General features: G+C 53.1%; 3 protein-coding genes across 3 annotated transcripts; 2 read left to right on the top strand and 1 right to left on the bottom strand.

Moving 5' to 3' along the window:
• Positions 1–814: 814 nt before the first annotated feature.
• AYO21_03014 (hypothetical protein) lies at positions 815–2650 on the top strand (the record flags this gene model as incomplete). Its single annotated transcript, XM_022652989.1, has 5 exons — positions 815–1249; positions 1311–1432; positions 1487–1688; positions 1754–2105; positions 2223–2650. The coding sequence occupies 5 exons, from the start codon at positions 815–817 to the stop codon at positions 2648–2650; spliced, it is 1539 nt and encodes a 512-aa protein (XP_022514683.1).
• A 1170-nt stretch (positions 2651–3820) lies between these two features.
• Positions 3821–5560, top strand: AYO21_03015 (hypothetical protein; the record flags this gene model as incomplete). Its single annotated transcript, XM_022652990.1, has 1 exon — positions 3821–5560. One exon carries the CDS (start codon positions 3821–3823, stop codon positions 5558–5560), a length of 1740 nt encoding a protein of 579 aa, XP_022514684.1.
• Positions 5561–9006: 3446 nt separating this feature from the next.
• On the bottom strand, positions 9007–15657 carry AYO21_03016 (hypothetical protein; the record flags this gene model as incomplete). Its single annotated transcript, XM_022652991.1, has 3 exons — positions 9007–9051; positions 9106–15316; positions 15380–15657. The coding sequence occupies 3 exons, from the start codon at positions 15655–15657 to the stop codon at positions 9007–9009; spliced, it is 6534 nt and encodes a 2177-aa protein (XP_022514685.1).
• Between the last annotated feature and the right edge of the window lie 6454 nt (positions 15658–22111).

The following is a 22111-nucleotide window of genomic DNA, read 5'->3' on the forward strand; positions in this document are numbered from 1 at the left end:
TCTGCACTCACTGAGACCGAGATAGACCAAGCCAGCGGAGTATCGCGACCGGGATAAATCCGACCCGGTATCTGCAACCTTGTCCCGACACATGGCCACAGTTGACTCCAAGATGGAGATCAAACGCATCCCCAAACTTCCACAGACAGCAACGTGTTTGCTCTTCCCCGACTGTCGATCGAAGTCTGCGGCCAGGTTAGGAAAGAGAGATGATGGTTGATCCCTCAATACCTGGTTGTGCTCGTTATCCCTGGAGTGGACCCGATGCCGGTGCTATTGGCTCACCTTTATCATATACAACCTCCAAGACCCCTGACACCCTTGGCCAACCCTTGGCTATCATTGGCACTACTGCTGGGTGGACTCCCTCGTACAACGTCGATCTCCCGACGTACCACACTCTGTCAAATCATACTGGCCGTGACTGGCCTACATTATGAGAGCGAATCACGCATATCAGCGGCATGACCGAGGGGACTAGATTACGGCCTAAGCACGAAAGAAGACGATAAGACGAGACATCCAGGGTGCCAATACCCAGCATTGGCCGCCACCAAGATAATCAACTTTGATATCCTTGCCTTCATAGCCTTTCCGGCAACAGGTGCACCAAAAATGATGGCTGAGGCACGACTGGCACTTTTGCCCGAGAATGACAGAGATATAAGGACGGCGACCGCTGCTCCCTTTCCCGCTCCGGTGCTGCCTGACTTTGAACTTTTGCAAGCTCACACAAGAGTCCCCAATAATTTGATCCTCTGCAGAACCGACACGCATCGAGTCGTGACTGGGCTCCTATTTCGACTAGCACACCATGAAGTTCATAGAGCCTTCCCTAGGGAAAGGCGTCTTTCGCCTGAACCGACCGATCAACCAGAACTTCGTGGTCGGCGCCATCCTCTTCTGTCTCCCAGGTATCTACCTGGCACTGACCGGTCTCGGTGCCGGTGGCGGACGTCCTTCGTCTCAAACAGTGGCCTCGACCACCAATGCCGTGCTCTATGGTCTGTTCTGCCTCTTCGGCTGGATCGGAGGTGCTATCCTCAACCTGATCGGCCCCAAATTGACCATGGCTTTCGGAGCCCTCGGCTACCCGCTGTACGTGGGTGGTCTGTGGTACTTTGACCGACAAGGTCACTCTTGGTTCCCGTACTTGGCTGGTGCTTTCCTCGGTGTCACCGCAGGCTGTCTCTGGACCGCAGCCGGGTTTGTCCAGTTTGCCTACGCCGAAGAAGACCAGAAGGCTCTGGTATGTTTTCTCTGGGTGCCAAAGACCCTATCTTGACCATCGGGACTGATTGGAGCCGCAGTTCATCACCTGGCAATGGGTCTTTACCTCCTTTGGTGGTACCGTCGGCAGTCTTATCGCCTTTGGGGTCAACTTCCAGCAGACCGAGTCCACTGGTGTATCGAATGCCGTGTACACTGTCTTGTGAGTCCTCACCGTTTTGTTCCCGAGAGTTTCTGTTCTTACCTATCGTTTCAGCATCGTCATCATGTGCTTGGCCATCGGGATCGCACTGGTCTTCATCATCTCGCCGAGGAAGGTCGTACGTGACGATGGTACCCACATCGCCATCTTCAAGCAGCCGCGCGTCATGGACGAGATCAAGGGTCTCATCATGTGGTTCACCGACTTGAAGATCCTCGCCCTGATCCCCGGCATCTTTGTCGCCGAGATGAACCTGGTGAGTTTTGCTCCTCTTGCCTTCGTCTTGCCTCGCTCCCATTTGCTGCTGGCGCAAAATATCAGTGGAGAAGGCATTTGTCGCTGACATGGAGAAACCTAAAGGCCCTCCTCTCCAGCATTAACGGATACTACTTCAACCTGCGGACGCGGTCGCTCAACAATGTCATGTTTCAGTTCATCATGATGCCGTGCCCGCTCCTGCTTGCGTGGATCATGGACACGAAATATATCAAGTCACGCCGGACTCGAGGCATGATCGGCGCTGTCATCATGGGCACCATCTGTCTGGCCACCAATGCCGGTTTGGCCGCGTGGATCACGCGTAACGACGTCAACCGACAGAAAAACACCCCTCCAGGAATCGACTGGACCGACAGCGGCTTCGGTGCCGGATTCGTTCTGTATTTGCTCTCTGGTACGTTCTCCTCCATACCCACCAATAGATGGGATCAATCTCATGACAACTTCCCCCCTTTTCCACCTTTCATTCCTCTTGTACCCAGACCTTGCCTTGAAGACTGACGCCCAACAGGAATCATCTACGCCACCTACCAAATCGTGGTGCAGTGGACGCTCGGCGCCCTGACCAACGACCCGGTCGAATGCTCGCGGCTGGCGGGGCTGTTCAAAGGCACGACGTCGCTAGGCATGTGCATCTCGTTTGTGCTCGACTCGAAGAACGTGTCGTACATCGACCAGCTGATCGTGCAGTTCACGCTGTACGCGGTCGGGCTGGTGTTCCTGCTGAGCATCATCTGGTTCTGCGTCAAGGACACCAACTACTTCCTCGAGGAGAACGTCATTGTGCCGCACCGGTGGGAGGAGCGCGCGCGCATCGAGGGCCTCGTCGCCGAGGAGCAGATCGAGAAGGAGCACCAGAAGGAGCTGATCGCTCAGCGAGGCATTGCCGTCGACGCCAAGAACATTGGCGAGATCATCGAGAAGGGCATTACCCCGTAGATCAGTCAGAGAAGTCAGTTGGGTTTGGTGTTTGTGTCGTGGAGAAAGCTCCAGTAGCTGGGCTAGCAGGCTGGCCGGGTGAAGTAGGAACGGAGGCTTAGAAGGAATTAGATAGATATTTTTTGTCCTTTTTTAGAATTGGCAAAGTTCACCACCACTCGTGGCACGCACGCGCGCGCACGCCGATGGGGATTCCTTCCTCGATCGACAATCCCCTTCCCATCAAGATACACTGCCGAGAAGTTAAAGTGCCCCATGGTCCGTGGATGGGGATGGGATGGATGGATGGAACAAGAGTTGTGTTACCTACCCGCACGTGGGCCAAGGTCTAGCGTTGCATGCAGTGGCCAAAACTCCACATCACCTCCTCCACCTAGGTATATAAAGCAAACTGTCCTTTTGCTCGTTTCTCACTTCAGACAAAGTGTCATTGCCCTCTGGGCCCAGAGGGCAATGGCTTCTCTTGACTTGAATCTCGTGTTCCTGGGACACCACAAGGATGACCGGACACGATCCAATCTGCGTGGGGTTATCTGCAGTGCCTATGGTCGATGCTACTAACATAATGGACGTTTCGCTTCTCAGCGCCGCTGGAAGACTTGACGAAAGCTTCGCGATGTGATCGCGCAGCCGGTCATGAAACGCGTCTCTCGTCTCTGTGAGAGGCTCAGGTGAGAGAAAATGTCAGGCCAGCACCAGCGAGGAATAAAAGACCTCTGTTGACGAGGGCGTCGAGGCCGTCGTTGCGTCCAATCAGGCTCTATGGATCTTCACATGATAAAAAATGAAAAGAAGGAAGTGAGTGCATGTGAATATCAGGGTGGAAATTGGAAGCTGAGGCGAGTCATATATCAGTCACATGACACGGCTCATGAATCGATATCTCAACCGACCGTCTGATTGGCCCCCGTTGCCTGATAGGGGGTTTCTGGCCTGGATCTTAATCTCTGGGTGCGGGGCTGTCCCTTATCAACGCCCTCCGGACTTTCGTATCAACCACTCACTCCGCACTAATTACCTACCCAACTACGCCTACCGCCGTAGATACCCTTTACGACTCCATTACTTTCTTTCTACTCCCTCCTGCCTCCCTCGCTCCTCGTCACAACCCTCTTCCGCCCAAAGACCTTTGAAACTTGTGTTTTGTTTTTTTAACCAGGAAATAAAATCATGTCAGTCACCACTTGCTCGACCACGGCGACGCGCTTGAATAATTTGACGGGGAAGAGAACCAACTCGTTGGGTTGGGCCAAGTCCGACTGCCACACGTGCTCCTCGCTCGGCCGTTCCTGTGACCGGCGACGGCCTCGCTGCAGCGCCTGTCTCGCCGACGGCGTCATCTGCGCCGGCTACGTGCAGCAACTCAATTGGGAAAGAGGCACGTTGAAGGTTGGCAAACGGCGGCCCAAGGAACATCCACTCGAGAGTGGTGCTGCCAGAGAGGCTCAAGCGGAGAAGTCGTCAGCGCCACTACCTCGGCCCTCGACCTACACCTTTGTCGATCAGTCCCTCACACAAACACGCACACGGCGGAGGTCGAGGAACAACTCGAGATCGAGCGAGATCAGCATTCCAACCTCGACGGCCTTTTCCCAGGGCCCCGAGTCTGTGTCGTCGTCGGCGTCTCCGTCTTCGACATGGTCGGTCCTGAGCGGCGCGAACACGCCTCCTGTGGTTGACACTAGCCATCAGCTCGACCTCGTTCTCTTCCCCCAAGTGAACTGCCACCCGGGTGGGATCGAATATGCCTTGTCATTTTTCCATTCCTGCTTCGCCAACACCACGCTGACATTCCCGGTGAAAATTAACCCCTGGCGAGCTTGCTTACCCTCAATCCACGACGAATTTCCTTCGGTGCGCTACGCCGCAGCGGCGCTTGCAAAACGTCAACAAGCCCACTTCGACCGAAAGCCCGAGAGTGCCACGATCTTGCGCCTCAAGTCTCAGGCCTTGTCCATCTTCGCGTCGCACCTCAATGATCTTTCGTTCGAGTGCGGTCTCAGTACGGTGCTTCTCCTCATCGGCCTCGATTACGCCGAGACGGGAATTGCCAATTGGAACATCCACCTGCGCGGCGCGTACCGGATTCTCGAGTCTCACGGCGGCATTCGACTGGCCGAATCACGACCAAACCTTCGGAGTCAAATTGCCATGTTGATTTGGTACGACGTCAACGCCGCCTTGATCTCGCGGCGTGGTCCTACTTTTCCCAGGACTTATATCGAGGCACTCATGGCATGGCAGGACGACGACGAATGGAGCATACTGGGTCTCAACGGTCTTCCCGACGGCATGTTTCTGGACATGTACGGCCTTGCCGTCGCCGCTGCAGATCTTGACTCTGCAGACCCATACGCACTTGAAGCTATCCGCAGGAACATCCTGGGGAGCGAAGTCAGTGCGAAGCAGGGGAAATACCAGGCTCTGATGTCGGAAATCTGGAGGTTGGGCCTTTTGTTATACATTGCTCGTGTGTTTGAGCCATTTCGGATCTACAATTTGGCAGTAGCAGACTATTGGGACGAAGTTGACCTGTTCACGAGCCATGAAAGCGGCCCCCAGGGGGACTTTGAACCGCGTACCGTGGCCATTCAGATCCTCACCATGGTCGCCGAGATTCCGGCGGACAGCAGCTTTCAGAAACAGTGCCTGATGCCCATTGTCCTGGCCGGTTGCGAAATGTCAAGTGCAGAGTGGGCTTTGAGAAAAGTGGCCATCGAGTACTCTGAGCGGTGGAAACAGAAGACGGGGATCTGGATTTTTGGGTCCGGGTTGGAGTTTATGAGGAGTGTTTGGGCAAAGAACGATGCGGTCGGCGCTTGCAAATTCGACGACGAAGGCGACAGGGAATGGGTGCCTTGGACAGAGGTCTACCCGTCCAGTGCTGAATATGGCTTTCTGTTTGGGTGAGAGAGAGACAAACGCAGCGTATCAGTCAGAAACACAAGCGTGCGGTGTTGCAAAGCGCACAGAGCATGGCTCAGCCGGTCGTCGCCCAAGACAAACCTCTTCAAGTCTGTGCCGACTTTGATCTGCGAGCTTTGTGAGATGTGATGTCCACAGCATCGTCACTTCCCAATATGCCGTGAACAACAATTGGCATCAGCTTATCCCGACTCGGCCAGGGTCAAAGACCACAGCATTGGCCCCACGAATCATGCCGCCGAGGAGGTGCAGATGAGGGAGGACAAGATGGCAGAGTCCCAATGACATGGTGGTCTGTCTGATTGAGCACTGTCCATACAGCTATACAGCCATGCGTGCTGTGAACCGCAAGATACATGTGAGGGCGTCCACGACACAGCCGCGGTCCAGCTGATGGGTAGGGGCACTCTCGACGACGATCTGCGAATGGACGAGCCCCGGTTTTGAAATGCCCAGAATATGCGAAACCAAGGGCAGCATACCACTCCCTACCAAGGACAGTCTGTACTACCTAGTCGTTGCTATATCAGTCGTGACAGGGTATACTCGAATGGCACGCATCAGTTGAGTTGGTTCCGCTGGAGAGCCGTCGTAGCCGAACTGTGTGCGAGCGGGTTCAGAGTTGCGACAGGTTGTTGGCAAGACATTTGACAGAAGGATCGAGGTATACCAGAGCGTATGTTATGATGATGACGGTTATGGTTATAACGATGTTGATAATGATGGCGATGTAATGTACTGGATACAACTGAACACTGCACTCTGGTTAGTTCTTGTTTCCGCAGAGTAATATCTTGCGCGCAACGTCTCTTAGTGTCTCTGTCTCCGATCTGCATCCAAGTACTAGGTCCCTAACGTATGTATGTACCTGTACTCGGGACAAAGGTACAAATGAGTGCCAACAAGGTCCACGTGTACTCGTACTCGTACTCGTACGCGTGTTTGTATACCATTGTATCCTGTGGGGCAGAGACACAGATAGGAACCAGGCCTAAAAGACCAGTGGGAATCTTCCCGTGCTGAGACTCCGGGGTTCGTCATTTCATTGTCACTGTCGTTGATATCATCCTCCTCCTCCTCTTGCTCCACAGATTCTCCTCGTACTCCACATGCCCGTGGCGGCTGGCAGCGTGATCGATCGATCGATGTTTGACGGACGGGATGCTTGTAGGACGCACTTGACGGGCAGGGGAGGGGAGTAAAAGTACAATCTAAGTCTGTGGTGTGGGGATTTAACCGTACGATGCCCAGTCCGGAGTACCTAATGTAGATGTGGATGAGGACGTGAGCTAGGTAGGAGTATGGAGTCTGGAGATGGACATGATGTGGATATAATATGAGGGACGAGTTCGTATCCGTATTCAGGTGTTTGTTGTTCATCGCATTCATTGTTGTTGGTGGTAGTGTTTGTTGCTATTAGAGAGGATCTACCCGTACGTTACATACGTGCCGAGTCCCGGAGTACCACGTTACCACGTCCCAAGTACATACTGATACGGAGTACTGTATGTACTGTGCAGGTGATGATCAATGGAATCATGTATCCTAGTGTCCTGGACATATCCATTTGTGTCTTGTATGCATGTGTTTGTGTTTGTAAGTGTGTGTGGGGATGGTTCATGGTTCGTCGTTAGTTGGAGGTTGTAGGATGGTTGTTCATTTCCGCAGTTTGCAAGTCGGGTACATAATAGGTAATTAATCAAAAGGTGCTGCGGCACCCACCCACTCACTCACGTACATACGTCATGGATATGCTGTTTGATCTGCTCGGTTCTGTATGAGTAACTCGGCACGCAGACTACCCGTAAACATACGCTCCCTTCTTCGTCGTCCTCCACACACGTCGATACTCCTACATACATACGTGCCGTGTCCGTCAACCCCAGCCCGAGCCCGAGTCCGAATCCGAATGGACGGCAGCGGCACCGCGCCATGTGAGCGGGTGGGTATGTTTGTCCCAATACCAAGATACCAGGAACCAACACATCTTGTTTACTATTTACAGCATATCCCTTCCAAGGATCAAGGACCAAGGACCCAGGGACATAGGAGTAACTGCTCGATACATGGGTACATGGGTACATACTCGTAGGAGCCTAAAATAATGTCTGTCGATCTGTGGCCAAATTCCACAAACTACTCGTCAAAGTATGCATATGCATGTCTCAGATTGTTGCTCCTCGCATCCGCCGCTCAGTCCCATGCATTATTACATACCTAGGCTCCCCTTAACTATTGGTGTGGATGTATCTACTCGTACGAGCACATACACGCACATACACATGAACATGTCGATGGGTACAATACCGAGGACGTACTTAGCTTCATACATACACTAGTTCAACAGGTGGGTGAGGGATGGATCAAGCAAGCAAGCAAGGGAGGGAAACACGACGGACGGGATAACATGGCATGACATGCATGGCTGGCTGGCTGGCTGAAAGGACGTTTCATTTAATCCATCAATAAATGAACAACGAAATGGAGACAAAGGAGCAGCTCACTTGTCGTGACTTGGTCGTGGTGCTATTTTTAGTTTGTACTCTCTCACCCACTCACTCACATGTCTGCATTCTGCGATCCATCCCAGCCATGCGAATAATGAATCCTCCCTCTCTCCCTTCCCTGCCGTCATGAGACAAATCTTCACGATCCGATCCGATCCACATCCCCATAACCATTACGTGGGTGGTGCCAGGCAACCGACCAACCGCCGTCATCGACTTCGACAGTCAAAACACACAGACTAACACGTGCCTGCGGACCCGTGCTTGTGCTCGCTGTGGATGAGATGTACTATACCGAATACTTGGTACTCGTTACAAGGACCAAGAATACCATAGTCTGCGGAATAGCAGCCCGACCTGGCCCTTCGAATCTCTAGAACGCAGAAGTTCCACATACTCCTCAATATCTAGCGGATCAAGTCAGTCTCGTATACTCGGTAGTTGGAACAGCACAGGAGATTGGAAAAACTAAGAATGACATTGGACACGGGTGTAACAATAGCCCATGAGCGTGAACTAGGTGAATAGGAAAAATAACAATCGCTTCGAAATCAGCCCTGTCGCAATCGCCCGTCACCCTGTCCCATACCCTGCCAGCAACGCCCCTCCTGACAGTTTCCAAGCACAATCTGCATAGTGAACAGTTCCATAAGCAGGCCCCTGATCGATTCCCCAACTCATCTGAAAATGCTCAGCAAAACCAACGTGATCAACGCTGCATTGTTGTTGTTGTTGTCAAGACCCATCCCCAGAATATGTACGGTTTTGCAAACAAGAGTGCAAGAAGCCCAGGCAAAGAAAGAAAAGTCTATCCAGCAATTAAGTCCCACCCCAGCTGTCTATCAGGTATCTGTCTTGCGTGAGAAGCTGTTGAAAGTAAATTTTTCGAGTCGTGTCGTGACAATGAGCATGTCAAAGGTCACCCTAAGACAAAAGAGCCTCGCGGATGAATTGGCCAACGCCCTTGGCCTAAACAACGAATTAGCAGTCTGGAACGAAGCATCGGTAGAAATAATCACTTACCACTGGAGGTTTCATCATCGTAAAGTGGTTGCCAACAACCGTCACCATCTTACACACATCAACGCCCAAAAGCTTGTCCCAGCCGTTGGGGCCAAAGTCGGTTCGGTTCTCCAAAAGCCACTTCATGCTCTTGGGGTCATCAGCCTGTGGAGGAGGACGTGGGTCTCCAGGCTTGCCACACACACCGTCAGTCGCCCAGATGAGCAACGTGGGAGGTGCCTTGAAGTCGTGCGTCGACTTCAACTCCGGGCGGTAAGCGGTCAGAGCCTTGATGCTGTACTCGAAGTGAGGCAACAGCCAGTTGGGGGTCTTGCCAGTACCGGTTCCCAAAAGCCCGATCTCATCAAAGAAGTGGTGCAGGCGAGCGGGCAGAGGCTCGAGTCTGATGGGGCAGGGCGAGTCGATCAAGATCAACTTCTCGACCGTGTAGTTGCGGTCAGGATGCATCTTCTGCAAGTCGCTGAGCTGGCGTGTGACCTCATAGGCGACCACACCACCAGCAGACCAGCCACCCAGGATGTATGGACCCATGGGCTGTCGGCGCATCACCTCCTCAAGGTAAAGCTTGGAGACACCTTCAATGCCGCAAGTATAGCTGGTGGGATCCTTCATGAACGGGCAGTTGAGACCATAGACAGCCAAGTTCTTGCTATCAATGGCGGGGATTGACACGTAAGAAGTGGCAGAGCCCGATCCGTCGGGAAACAAGAAGAGGTTCTTGGTGGCTGTCTTGGGGTTACCCTGAAGCAACACCGACGTGGCCGGAGGCATCTGGACAACGACCTCAACAGGAGGAGCAGCGGGTGCAACGACGACACTGGTCCGGACCTCATGCTTTTGAGCTGTGGGAGGTGCAACCTTTTGCTTTTCGAGGCCCAGAGCCTTGCGCAAATGTCCGAGCGATGGGTTGTCAGCAAGGATGGTAGGATCGAGATCAATGTCATAATCCTCGCGGAGTTTGCCGAGGACGGTAAGTGCCATCAAAGAGTCCATTCCCAGGTTGCTGAGATCGGTCGTCTCGGTAATCTCGGCCAGATCCATCTCCATTTCCTGGGCAATAACCTGGCGGATGGTTTCGATCATGTCCTCACCAGACGATGGTGGTTGGGCCACAGCCTCCACGGCAGCAGACTTGGCCTGGTCTTGATGTTTGGCCGGGAAGTCTTCTGTGTCTGGAGTCGTGATTCCAGACTCGACAGTCTCGTCATCGCTTTCCGAACCAGAATCAGTCGATTCCACCGAGCTGGCGTCACCCGCGTTGGCCGCTTCTGGCAACGACATGCCGCTGAGGTGCTTGCGGAGTGCACCGACCGAGGCATGGTCAGTGAAGAGGGTGTTGTCAACCTCGAGGTCAAGGTCTTCTCGGAACTTGCCAGAGATGGTCAAGGACATCAAACTGTCGACACCCATGTCGGCCCATTGGATATCATCGTTGAGTTCAGACTGGTCAACATCGATCTCTTTGGCGATGATGTCGAAAGCCCGAGCGACGAGGCTGCCGGAGGGCGCAGACTTGGGAGGAGCAGGAGCCTTCACCTTGGGGGTTTTGGCGGGCTTCTTGGCCTTCACCTTGGGGGCAGGCAACTCGATGTGAGCCGGGGCAACAGACTCGACAGGTGTAGGAGCCTTGACAGCGCGAGATTCTTTGGCAGGGGCAGGAGCAGCAGCCTTAGCACCACCTGCGGCCTTGGGCTTGGGCATCATGACATCCATCAACTTGCGCGGGATACACTGGAAACGGACAGCCCCAGCGACACCCACAACTTCCTTGTTCGAGTTGAACACGTAGACATCACCAGCGCGCATCTTGCTTCCGGCAACAGGTTGCATCTTGACGTAGGCAAAGTATTGCTTGTCTTGCTCAAGGGGAGCGAGGAATCGGAGGCTGCCCCAGCCGTGAGAGATGTAACATTCTTCCATGCGGTTAACAGTGGCGTTGACGGTAAAGCCAGACAGATGGCAAGCGCTGTCGATGAAGTAGGGGCTGAAGTAGAAGTCTCCGTCATTGGGACCAGCACGGAACTTGATGTTGCTGGTTGCCTCAAACTCGGGACCGTCAAAGATGACGCTCTGCATGCCTTGGAAGACATCAGAGTAGTCGACCAAAGCTCCGAAGAGTTTGTACGCCATGGATCGGCTGACCTTGTCGGCCTCCCCGTTCTCCATCTTGTGCTTGAGCATGTCAATCCGGGATTGAACAAGGTAAGAGACCTTGTTCCACTCGTCCTTCCAAGCGGCGGCGTCTTCGAAGCGAAGCACGCACTTGGCGTGGACAACATCCTTCTTGCCATTGTTGGTGGTAACGGTGAAGTCAGCCTTCCTGGCGTCGAGGTCAATCTTCATGGTCATGCGCACGATCTGGCTTTCAGGCTCGTTGATGTTCTTGAGCAGCAAAGGAGCAGGGTTGTCCATGGTTCCAATGTTGATGTCAACTTTCTCACCTGGCTTGATGAGGTTGACACCGTAGTTGCACAAGGTGTAGGCCATATCGGCGTACAAGGTCGAGGGGCAGAGACCACTACCATTGACCAAGTGACCGGCGATGACAGGGAAAAGCTTGGGGTGAGCAAAGTCGGATTCGGCGATAATTGTGGCAACTTTGCCCTTGATCTCCTCGGAGACGATTCCTTGCACAGCAGTGGAGAGGTATTTCCTTGCCTTCGCTGGTCCGCTGGATACGGGAGCTGCGACAGCAGGAGCCACACTCTTGGGATAATCACCCTTGTACAACAGCCAATCTCCGGTATACTGGAGCCAATAATTCTTTTCGTCATAACCGTAGGTTGGCATGTCGTTCAGGACGCGGAGGGATTCGTTCTCCTTGTGGAAGGCATCCCAATTCAGGGCCTTTCCAGCTGTGTACAGACCAGCCATGGATGTAGAGATGATCTTCCAAGGATCCTCATCACGGCGCATGGTCGGTAGAGTTGGGGCAGACAAACACGACTTTATCATGCTTGCGCACAGAGGGTGTCCACCAACCTCGAGCCAGAGGGAGGTATCACTGATCGTGGCAGTCGACATGCCGGCAGAGAGACCACCAACAAAGTCGACGGTCTTGCGGCAGTGTCTGCTCAGGTAGAAGGCGTCGAAAACACCGCCGACGTTGACAATGTCGCTCAAAAGAGGTGAGATGACCGGAACACGAGGTGCGTGGTACTTGACTGACGATGCCAGCTTCTCAAAGTCCGCCAAGATGGGGTCGACTTGAGACGAGTGGAATGCAAATGGCAACTTAAGCTTGGTGCATTTCTGGCCAGCATCAGCCAGTTTTTGAGCAACGGCATCAATGTCGCCCATGGTGCCAGAGAGCACAGTATCGGAGACACCGTTAATGCAAGCAATCTCAATCTTGCCTTGGCTGTTGGCAACGACATCCTGCAGACCCGCCACCGGAGAGCGGACAGCAAGCATAGCATGAGTGCCAGCGGTGCACTTTTGCTCGAGGAGCTGGGCTCGCTTGCCGACCAGGTAGATGGTGTCGGCGACAGACAAAACACCGGCAGCTTGCAGGGCGGCATATTCACCCAATGAGTGACCAATCACAACGCTGGGAGTGACACCCCATGTGGCCCAGAGACGGGTGAGAGCCATTTGGATACAGCACATTCCGAGTTGTACTACTGTGGGTGGCAGATGCTGCACCTCAGTCGATCCGTCAATCAGAGGCATGATCGAGGGCAGACCCTGGCGAAGAGCAATTTCGTTGAATTCTTCGATATCTCCGCGGAACTGCTTGGAGGTCTCGAATAGTTTCTGACCCATACCGGTGTACTGAGAGCCCTGGCCGGTGAAAGCCATAGCGATCTGAGGCGAGGCCAGAGGAATCGGGTTGTGCGTCTGATCTTGAGTGGCCTTCAAGGCCGCCTGCAGTTGCGCGATAGATTGCACCGGGAAGGCCGCTCTGTAGTTGTAGTGGGCTCGACGTGCGGTCGTGGTGTATGCCAAATCAGCAAGGCCAACGTTGGGGTTCTTGTTCAGATATTCCTCGTACTTGGCCACTGTTTTCTTGAACGCTGCCAGTGATTTGGCGGAGACAGTCACCACCTGGGTAGATCGAGGGTCTGAAGTAGGCTCTGCAGGCACCTCAGGACCGTCTTGGAGCAGCAGTGCCGTGTTACCACCAGCTGCACTAAAGTTGTTGATGAACACGGTTCGCTTGCCACCAGCAGGTCTGGGGAAGGGGGTTGTCTTGAAGGCGATGTTTACACCACGCTCCTTCAAGTCGGGCGCAAAGTTCTTGTTGATTTGCTTCTTGATACCGGTGTGTGGCGGGATCTTGCTCTTCTGCAACATCAAAATGACTTTGATCAGGGCGGACACGCCAGAGACGGCTTCTCCGTGACCGATGTTGGACTTGACAGCGCCGACATAGAGAGGCTGGTCCGGTCTTCTGCGGTTCTGTCGTGGAGCAAAGACAGTAGAGACAGACTCCATTTCGATACCATCACCCGCTTGGGTGCCCGTCCCGTGCATTTCGACGTAGTTGACATCGTTGCAGGGCACATTGCATTCCTTGAGCACCTTGTCGAACAAGTAGACTTGGTTCTCCGCACAAGGATGCGTGATGGAAACGGCTTCTGCCGAGTGGTTGGTACCAATGCCGCGGATGACACCAAGGATAGGATCCCGGTCGGCAACAGCATCTGTGAGTCTCTTCAAGATGATGGTGCAAACACCGTCACCACGGCAGTATCCATCAGCATCGTTATCCCAGGTCTTGCATGACCCGGTCTTCGACAAGAAGTGACCTCTGCTCAAGCCAGAGAAAATATCAGAATTGGTAAGCACATTGGCACCACCAGTGAACGCAGTGTCGCATTCGTTGGCTCGCAGGGACGTGATGGCGACGTTCATCGCAGCAAAGCTGGACGAGCATGCAGTGTCGACCGAAAAGCTAGGGCCTGAAAATTTGAAGAAATAATTGATACGCCCAGGACCGAAGGCTCGCACACCACCGGAGATGAAGTACGTGTCAATATCCTGTGCGGCGTTGACCTCACGCCAATCGTCGGACGTTTGGCCATAGAATGTACCAATTCTGTCGTGCTTGGTGGAGGGGGTTCGTCCTGGGACAATACCTGCCATTTCCATGGCCTCGTAGCCAGTGGCAAGCATCAGTCTCTGCATAGGATCGGTCTGTGCTGCTTCGCGAGGTGACATGTTAAAGAATCTGGCGTCGAATAGACCAGGCTTCTCAATGAAGTTTCCGAACGGTGTGTGAGAAGTGTTCTTCTTCTTGGAGGTTGGGTCAGTGTGAGATTCTACCGGGAACCTGTCAGGAGGAACTGGTCTGTGCACATCGAGACCTTTCTCGAGGAGTTCCCAGAAGTGCTCGCTGTCTGCGGCATCAGGGAAGCGGCCAGCGTAACCGACAATTGCGATGTCGGCTTCTTTCTTGGAGTGCTGTGTTCCCGCAGGAGGGACCGTCGACCAGTGTGACTGGTCTTCGAGAGTGACCTTTGCAGTATTGGCTTTGAGGGCGGAGACGACGCTGCTGGCGAGATTGGTAGGACCAACCGCGAACACTTTAGCCTCCTCTGCCTTGGCCGATGCACAGTATTTCAGAACCTTGTCCCATCTCAAGGGCTCAATCACGATCTCTTTCAGGGCACTCTGCAGTAATTCGAAACCGTTCTGTGCCTGGAAGGGCTTGCCAGTGACACTGGAGCACACTGGATATCTGACTGTTGTGTTCCCGAAAATAGCCTTTGTCTGGGGACGGAGGATCTTCTCGATGTCTGCCTGTGAGTGAAGGTGGGAAGCATGGTATGGCGCGTAGATGGACACAGGGGCGTTTTTGTGGGTGCGGAAGAACTCTGAATCTTCGAAAAGCGAGGCTTTGGTCGATGGAGGTCCGCTGATGGTGACTGACGTGGCCGAAGAGGCACTGATCCACAATTTGTTTGTTGGTGATGTGCCCTTCTCTTTGTGAAACGCATCCAGTGCAGCCTGGGCCGACTTCTCGTCCGCAGCTACAATGGTTGACCATGATTGAGGTTTGGAGTCAAAATCGATTTGCTCTGCTACTCTGCCCACATGAGCACCTGCTCGGAACGCAATTCGAACGGCTTCGACAGCCAGGGGTAACAAAGCTGTAAGAGAATCTGAAGAGGCGACCGAGGCGGCGGCAATTAAACCGGTACATAGACCAACCAACCGCGCGTCGACATTATTGGGAATGTATGATGGTGTTCTCTCTTCGAAAGCACTGGTGAAATTCACGTTAGCTGGGTCTCAGGGGTGAATCCCAAGTCTGAAATGGTGGCCATACCCAAAGAAATGAGTGAACTGCGAAATACAAACGAGAGCGCTCTCAACGGCGGCGTCTTTGGCTTCGCCTCGGTAGTAACGATCGACTAATTCTTGAATGGTAGAGAAATTAGGAACTGCTTTTGAAGGATGGGATCGGGCTCGGTTCTCGACTCTGACGGCTTCACCAGCTCTCTCGAGGAAACTCTGTAGGATGACATCGTCCTTCCTCGAGAAGACCTTGGTGAAGAACGCCCTGCAGTCGGCTGTTTGGTCGCCGAAGACGTAGACCTCCTCCATGATGGGCGTGAAAGGGTGTCGACGAGCTTCAACGAGCGTTGCTTAGAGGTAGAGGAACGGGAAAGATGGGGGGGATCAGCTATGATATAAAGGAGTTGGGAGCTGAGTGAAAATAGACTGAACGGCCAATACCAGGGCACTTGAGTAAGGGAGTGGTCAAAGTGAATTTGACAACAGCGCCCCCCTGGTGGGTCGTGGTGAGGGTCATACTAGGGGAGTCAAAGCATGCACTGCGATCTGCGCGCAGGGAAATTCACGAGCATGGCGAGGGCAGTCCAAATCTGGAGAGGCTGTTCTCCTCGAGTCGTTGCGGTCATGTATTGGCGATTCGGAATTGGCACGGGGGGCTCCACTGGGTTGTATTGACGGTCTTTACTACGCCCCTAGTGTATCTAGTGTACGCCCACTAGTCAAACTGCGCTTGTTTTTTTCGGCGCCCGAATACGGCAATCACCACGGCCTGGACCCAGATGAGACATGTCCTGGGCTGAACCGGGGGGCTGTAATCTTACACCCCCATACACTCTGTGTTCTCACCGTCGCGAGATGCCAGCCCATCCCTCTCTCTCTCAAGGCCTCCACTACTTCGTAGCCCTCCATCCCGTCCCCGCCCATGGTGTAGTGTACGAGGGCCGACGGCCTGATCAACGCAGTCATCACTTATCGTGCTTCGCCAAAGCCTCAGCCGCACCAGTCTACCGAGTAACACAGCAACGGTCTGCCAAAGCTTTTTGATTAGCGGCAAATGTAATAATTTGCTCGATTTTACTAGGGGGTTTGTGTCTTTTGTTTTGCTTGTTGACGAGCTGCATTGAGCAAAATGAGCAAAAGGGGGGCTGGAGATCAAGATTTCTCTGCCATTACATTTTACGGAGGATTTGGGTTTTGGTTCTAAATACTGCCTGGTGATTGGCCTTTGTTCCTCTTCCGGTTCTTGGCTACGGGCAATGTAGCACGGACGCTAGCCCTATTCGGATGTCCTCTCTAAAATATCTCGACGTCGTATTGGTTCGCCCTACCATCGTTCCTGCTTGCCCGGACTACTGAATGAAGCGCAGCCTATCAATCTAGGTTTCTGCCCTGGGCAACCAAAAGTTCAGCAACACTGCAGAAACGAACCTGTCCTCCGCTGTGAGGAACACCTTTCTCATGCCTTCAACAATAATCCTACGTTGCATCCCGCAGATTCGTGATATTTGTGTCGGTCGAGTCTAAAATGCCGGGCGTATATCTATCTGCGAGTGTATCACAAAACCGCCTCGCCCGCGGCAAGGGGGGGAAGGCTGCCGCTAGCGGATTGGCTGTATCAATGGGTGGCCCTTTTAACGGGCCCTATACAAGATGTAAAGACACCGCCCATCAGACAATGACAGGTATCAACATACGAGTACAAGCATGGTCTTGGTCTCCGTATCTCGAACCCCCCTGTTCAACGGGCTGAGGCTGAACAAAGTTACCCAGGTGGCGGCAAAGAGATTGGAGGACATAAACAATCACATCCAAACCTGGGATCCGCCGCCTCTTCCCAAATGATGACTGCATGACGTTCAGGCTCGCTTGGGATCATCTCAGTCACAATTCATCAATGAAGTTCGAGGTACCGGTATTGGTCTGGACGCGCCCATGATACCATAGTGACCTGTGGTGGACTCTATTCATCATCACTCTTGTCCGGAGATTCAGAGAGGAAGGGGATCAATGTTGAAATTGGCATGAGTGCAGGACATCCGCGCGCAAAATCCGAATCCTACAATAAAAGTGTGCCAGTGCATCATGAACCAGTATTCTCCTACGAGTACCGAGTACGTGCGAGTCCAGTCGCTCCAAGGACTAAAGGCTGACAAAACATGTCGTTTCCTACTGCGGCGTTCCTGCTGAGGCAATGATTTGTCTGGCATTCTGAAGCGAGGCGGACCCCCAGCTCATACACCAAGTGTCCCAGGCAATTTTACCGGCGGCGTGGGCTGTGGATGGCGGAGTTTGGGACAAATGAGCGGTGGACGAGGTCTGCTCGGATGTGGGTGATAGGGGAAGGGGATCCCGGCCATGGGTCCTGAGGGGACAGGGGTTGGACCAGGATGCTTCAAACATGCCTCACGTTTGTTCCAGCTAACTTCCGTTTGGCGTGACGCCACACCTTGCGAGGTCTAGCGAGCCTTGTGTGCTGACTCTATATTTGGTGTCAGGCCCTGGCGCTATCCCTTTCCTGCCGCCAAGCTCCCTCCAAGCCTTGTGGGGTCCTCTGGGCCCCTCAGCATCAGGATCGGGGACCCGCTTACACTCCCCCTCCTCCCGCAACGAAGTGACACCATCTGTCTGGTGTGTTGGTGAAAGAATTTCCATCTCGGCTTCCATCCGGCCGTGAAGGCTGGTAGGACATCCACACAACAGTTTGTCCCATCCACGGCTCAGCAGGTCCTGCTCCGCATTAATCAACGTCAGACGGATGGTCATTCCCCTACCAAACTCGCTACGGGAAAAGTTCCTGCCACATCTGTGGCGTCAGGGGATCGGATCTGCAAGTGCATGTCTAATCAGGGACCCTGTGGCCGTACCGACTAACTAACAGGAATAATCAAGTCAGAGAGATAGGGGTTTCGTGCAAGATAGCAACTACGAGCCACTACACGCGACTGAACCACGTCGATATGGTATCAGAGGTTGCTATTCGTATTTGTCTTACCAACAAATGTGAGTGAACAATTACCTGGCGCCCTGTATAATGCCTGTACTGCAGCAACAATCTCTTTGTTTCCTCCAACCGAACTTGAATGGTGGATCAAAGCCCCCTTCTTTCTCCTTTTCTCGATGCCCACGTCCAGGAGGATCGAATTGCCCCCCTTTTTCGGCGTGCCGTTGCCGGATCGAGGAGCTAGTGGCGATACTACTGCGATAGGCGTCAATGAGGCTCAGGAGCACTTTGGCAACTCCATCTACGGAGTACCGCTACTGTACGAGTACTCGTATGCCACACCTCGTTTGGACAGAGATCTTGTCTCATAGTCCTCGCACATATACCTTAGGTACATGGAGACCCACGACTGCTTTGCCCACAACGAGCGCGCTAAGTTCCGTTCATCCTCAGCCTGAAGCGATGTGTCCATGAGCGCCCTGTGGGCCGTGGATTCACCACGAGTTTCGCCAGCTTTCCGCACCGTCCAGCGCCTCACCCGACAATAGCCAGGGGGGTATGGCACGCTATCATACGGGGCTAACCGATCAGTAATAGGTGGTGAACCCATGAACGCGCCACAGGTGCAGTGGCTTCCCCCTTTTTATCGATTCATTATCTTCCCCTTTCTCTTCTTGTAGGTAGAACAATGTAAAAACGCCAGACCAGTCGGATCCGGGATGGCGAGGTCTGATTCAGAGCAGCGGGCGCGACTATTGACATACAAACAAAAACCGTTGTCGTCTCTTGTAGCTCTTGGGTCGAATCCATCCACAATGAGTTGCTTATCCGGGATCCTCGCTAGAAGGAACAACGTCTTTTTTCCAATCTATCGACCCGCTTAACGGACTTGTCGAGGCTCGATGAGTAATGCCCGCCCATCCCCGCTATCTGTGCGAGGCTTTTGCTGAACATTTCAGTTTCAGTTTCCAAAGTTTTGACACCATGTTGCCTCTCTCCGGTAACAGGCTCGCTCGACGGGTCTCTGACTACCGAGTACGCATCATCAAAGTCCGCTCCTGCAGGATGGACGGCGAGAGACATTATTGCCGCAATAGAAATGATTCCTTTTCAAAATATCGAATTCGTTTCTATTTCGAGATTTAGCTTGCAATGTCAGAGATCATGTATTTCCCAAAGACCCCAGCCTGATACTGAAATCTAGATTCCCCCTCCCTCGATCCTACAGTACTTGTGCATTATTACCCACGCACACGACGAATCTTCCCGCACATGCCTTGTTACTCCGGCTGATCTGCCGCCCCCTTGATCCAGCAGTCCCGAATGATTTGCAGTAGCCGAATACTCATATCAACAAGCGCTTATTCAACGGTTGCGAATAGACCACGCCAAGCGTTGTCTCACTCGGCACTTCCATTGTCAGCAAAACTATTTGGTACAATATGTCATAAAGCCTTATCGGCCGTGAAATATGTGCACATCCCTATTCTGTCTCTCGGGTAACGAGGAGGTTATTCCTCCCTGGTACGTCAGCCCGAAGTATGCATCGCCTTGATTGTCGATTGTCGTGATGCTATACAAAGCCTTGTCCGCCCTCGGCAAAGGGGCCAAGATATTTCCAGTGTCTTTTCCCAGCTTTCTATCTCATGATGCTCCTCTGGTAAGCAAGTACCTTATACCAGAGAGGGCCTTAGGGATTGATTGGATCGATTACCATATTCAATCCTGAAGGACGCAGCAGTGTACGGCTTTGCATAACGATCACTACGGCCTGTGAGGACGATGTCGGGTGAATACCTACCTGCATTGCGACGAGCAACCAAGACAGCACGGTATTTCACGGTTGTCACTTCCCTCCCAGCCGTTGATGTGTCAGAAACACCCCGTTGGACTGTGGCTCAGGAATGTGCCTGTCACTCGGGCTTCCAGGTCTTCGGTCGCGCGGATGGCGACATTGGAATGCGATCAATAATGCTTCAACTAGCAAGTGGTCTCGGGTCCTTGCATATGCACCAATCCAACGGAAGGCCCGATGATAGGCGCCTGAGAATACACGGTCCTCGTATCCGAGAGATCGGGAAACATCGCAGGCACGCATGAATGTCGCACAGGACTCGGTTTGCAAGGCTGAAAATATACGAGTGTTTCACAGGTTTTGCTCACCTACGACCTTCCCACTTGTAGGCTTGCCCAGCTTTGATCTCGACAATGAGACATCGAAAACGGGGTTTTCCGCTGTTGGGGCCTTGGATCCAAAAGCATACGCCTTGAAACTCTCAGGAAGGTTGGACGAGTTCTGAGGTGAACTACGGCTCTGAGTAACAGGAGATCCCACATTTTCAACCTGGCTGTCAAACCCCAGACAAGTCGCGATGGTACCAACGGCCAATTGTGGCGGGCATCCCGTTGCCGTTGTTATTTATACACACTCTTGGACCGACTCATCCACATATATCCTGCAACAAAAGCTGACAGGGGAGTGGGATGCAGGATGCTTGCGTCTGTCCATCCTGTGGTGATGGACGAGGGTGCAGTATTCTTGTTCCTGCGGGCTTTTGTGCAACCGATCTCGCTGCTACAGTCAGTGCCATTGATCCGAGAGCGGAAGAGGGTGGCAGCGTATCTTGGGGTCACGCGACGTCCCTCCTTCTTCCTGTGGTGGAAATAATATTTTCCCATTCCTTGGATATATTTGGGGAACAACCGTAGCCTATCATGCTCTTGCGAGGGCGGTCAGCTCGGGGTTTGCAGGCCAAAAGTGGTGCACCGGGTTGTACGGATCCTGCCTGTGAGTGAGTTAGGCATGAAGACGGTGACGGGAGAATCCGTCCAAACCACAGCATGATCTTGCTGACCCGGCCGGACTGAAGTGACGACATCCTTTGATGGTTTTCCTATACCAGGATCGATTCCCTCGAAACAATGATAAGGGTCGATATCACACGTGGTGCTTTGTTCATTCCTCATAGCACTGGTATGTGGTTGTTCTCACATGCCATCCCATCCAGCCAAGCTCCACAGATACGAGTACGCGTGGGAAACACGAGTGCTTGATTGGGCCGAGGGGTGAATATCTTAGATATCAAGGCAATGCTGTTACGAGTACTCCAATCTCGTGGCGAGCAACTAGACAAGCCATGTTTCTCGTGGTCACAACGACGGTGCCTAACATAGTAACGGATAAGCCACACTGCGAGGCTAAACCGCATGGAGAATTGCGACGGGTTCCTCCCCCTTTTTTTGGGAGGGGGAGGCGGTGGGCGTGGGTGGCGCAGCCACTGGCGATTGGATAGGCATCGTACCTCGGGCCCCAGGCACCCAGGCACAATTTAGCAGGGGTGGGTGGCACTTTCCTGTTCCTTTTTCCAAGTATTCAAATGCTGTGCAGATCTGAAGGTGAATGCAGGGTACCTGAAAATTGGTGGTGATTTTCGGCTCAATCCAGGTACCTCTTCTCTCACTTTGACGTCACACAAGACTCACCACCCAGATGGACACTGCATCCCTCTCTCAACTTTGACTGTTAAAACTCAATAGGTGTTGTTACCATCAACAACATCCGCCTTGGAGAATGGAATGTGGTATGACGGACTGCCGGTTTTAGAAGCCATGATGGCCTGGCCTGGCCTGGGGTTAAGACGTTAGGTAGCCAAGTAGCTTCCCAGGTCCTTGATTCTGGGCTCCTGGGCTTTTAGGCTCCTGATTCCTGATTCCTACAAAGTCATTTTTAGTCCAAAACCTGAGCTGTGCCGGGCTGCCACCGTCCAACTACCTTGATTCTAGCCCTTGTCCTGCCCTACCCTGCCCAAAACCTTGCTCGGT

The sequence above is a fragment of the Fonsecaea monophora genome (assembly GCF_001642475.1).
Source record: "Fonsecaea monophora strain CBS 269.37 chromosome Unknown Scaff14, whole genome shotgun sequence".
In the NCBI taxonomy this organism is placed as follows: domain Eukaryota; kingdom Fungi; phylum Ascomycota; class Eurotiomycetes; order Chaetothyriales; family Herpotrichiellaceae; genus Fonsecaea; species Fonsecaea monophora.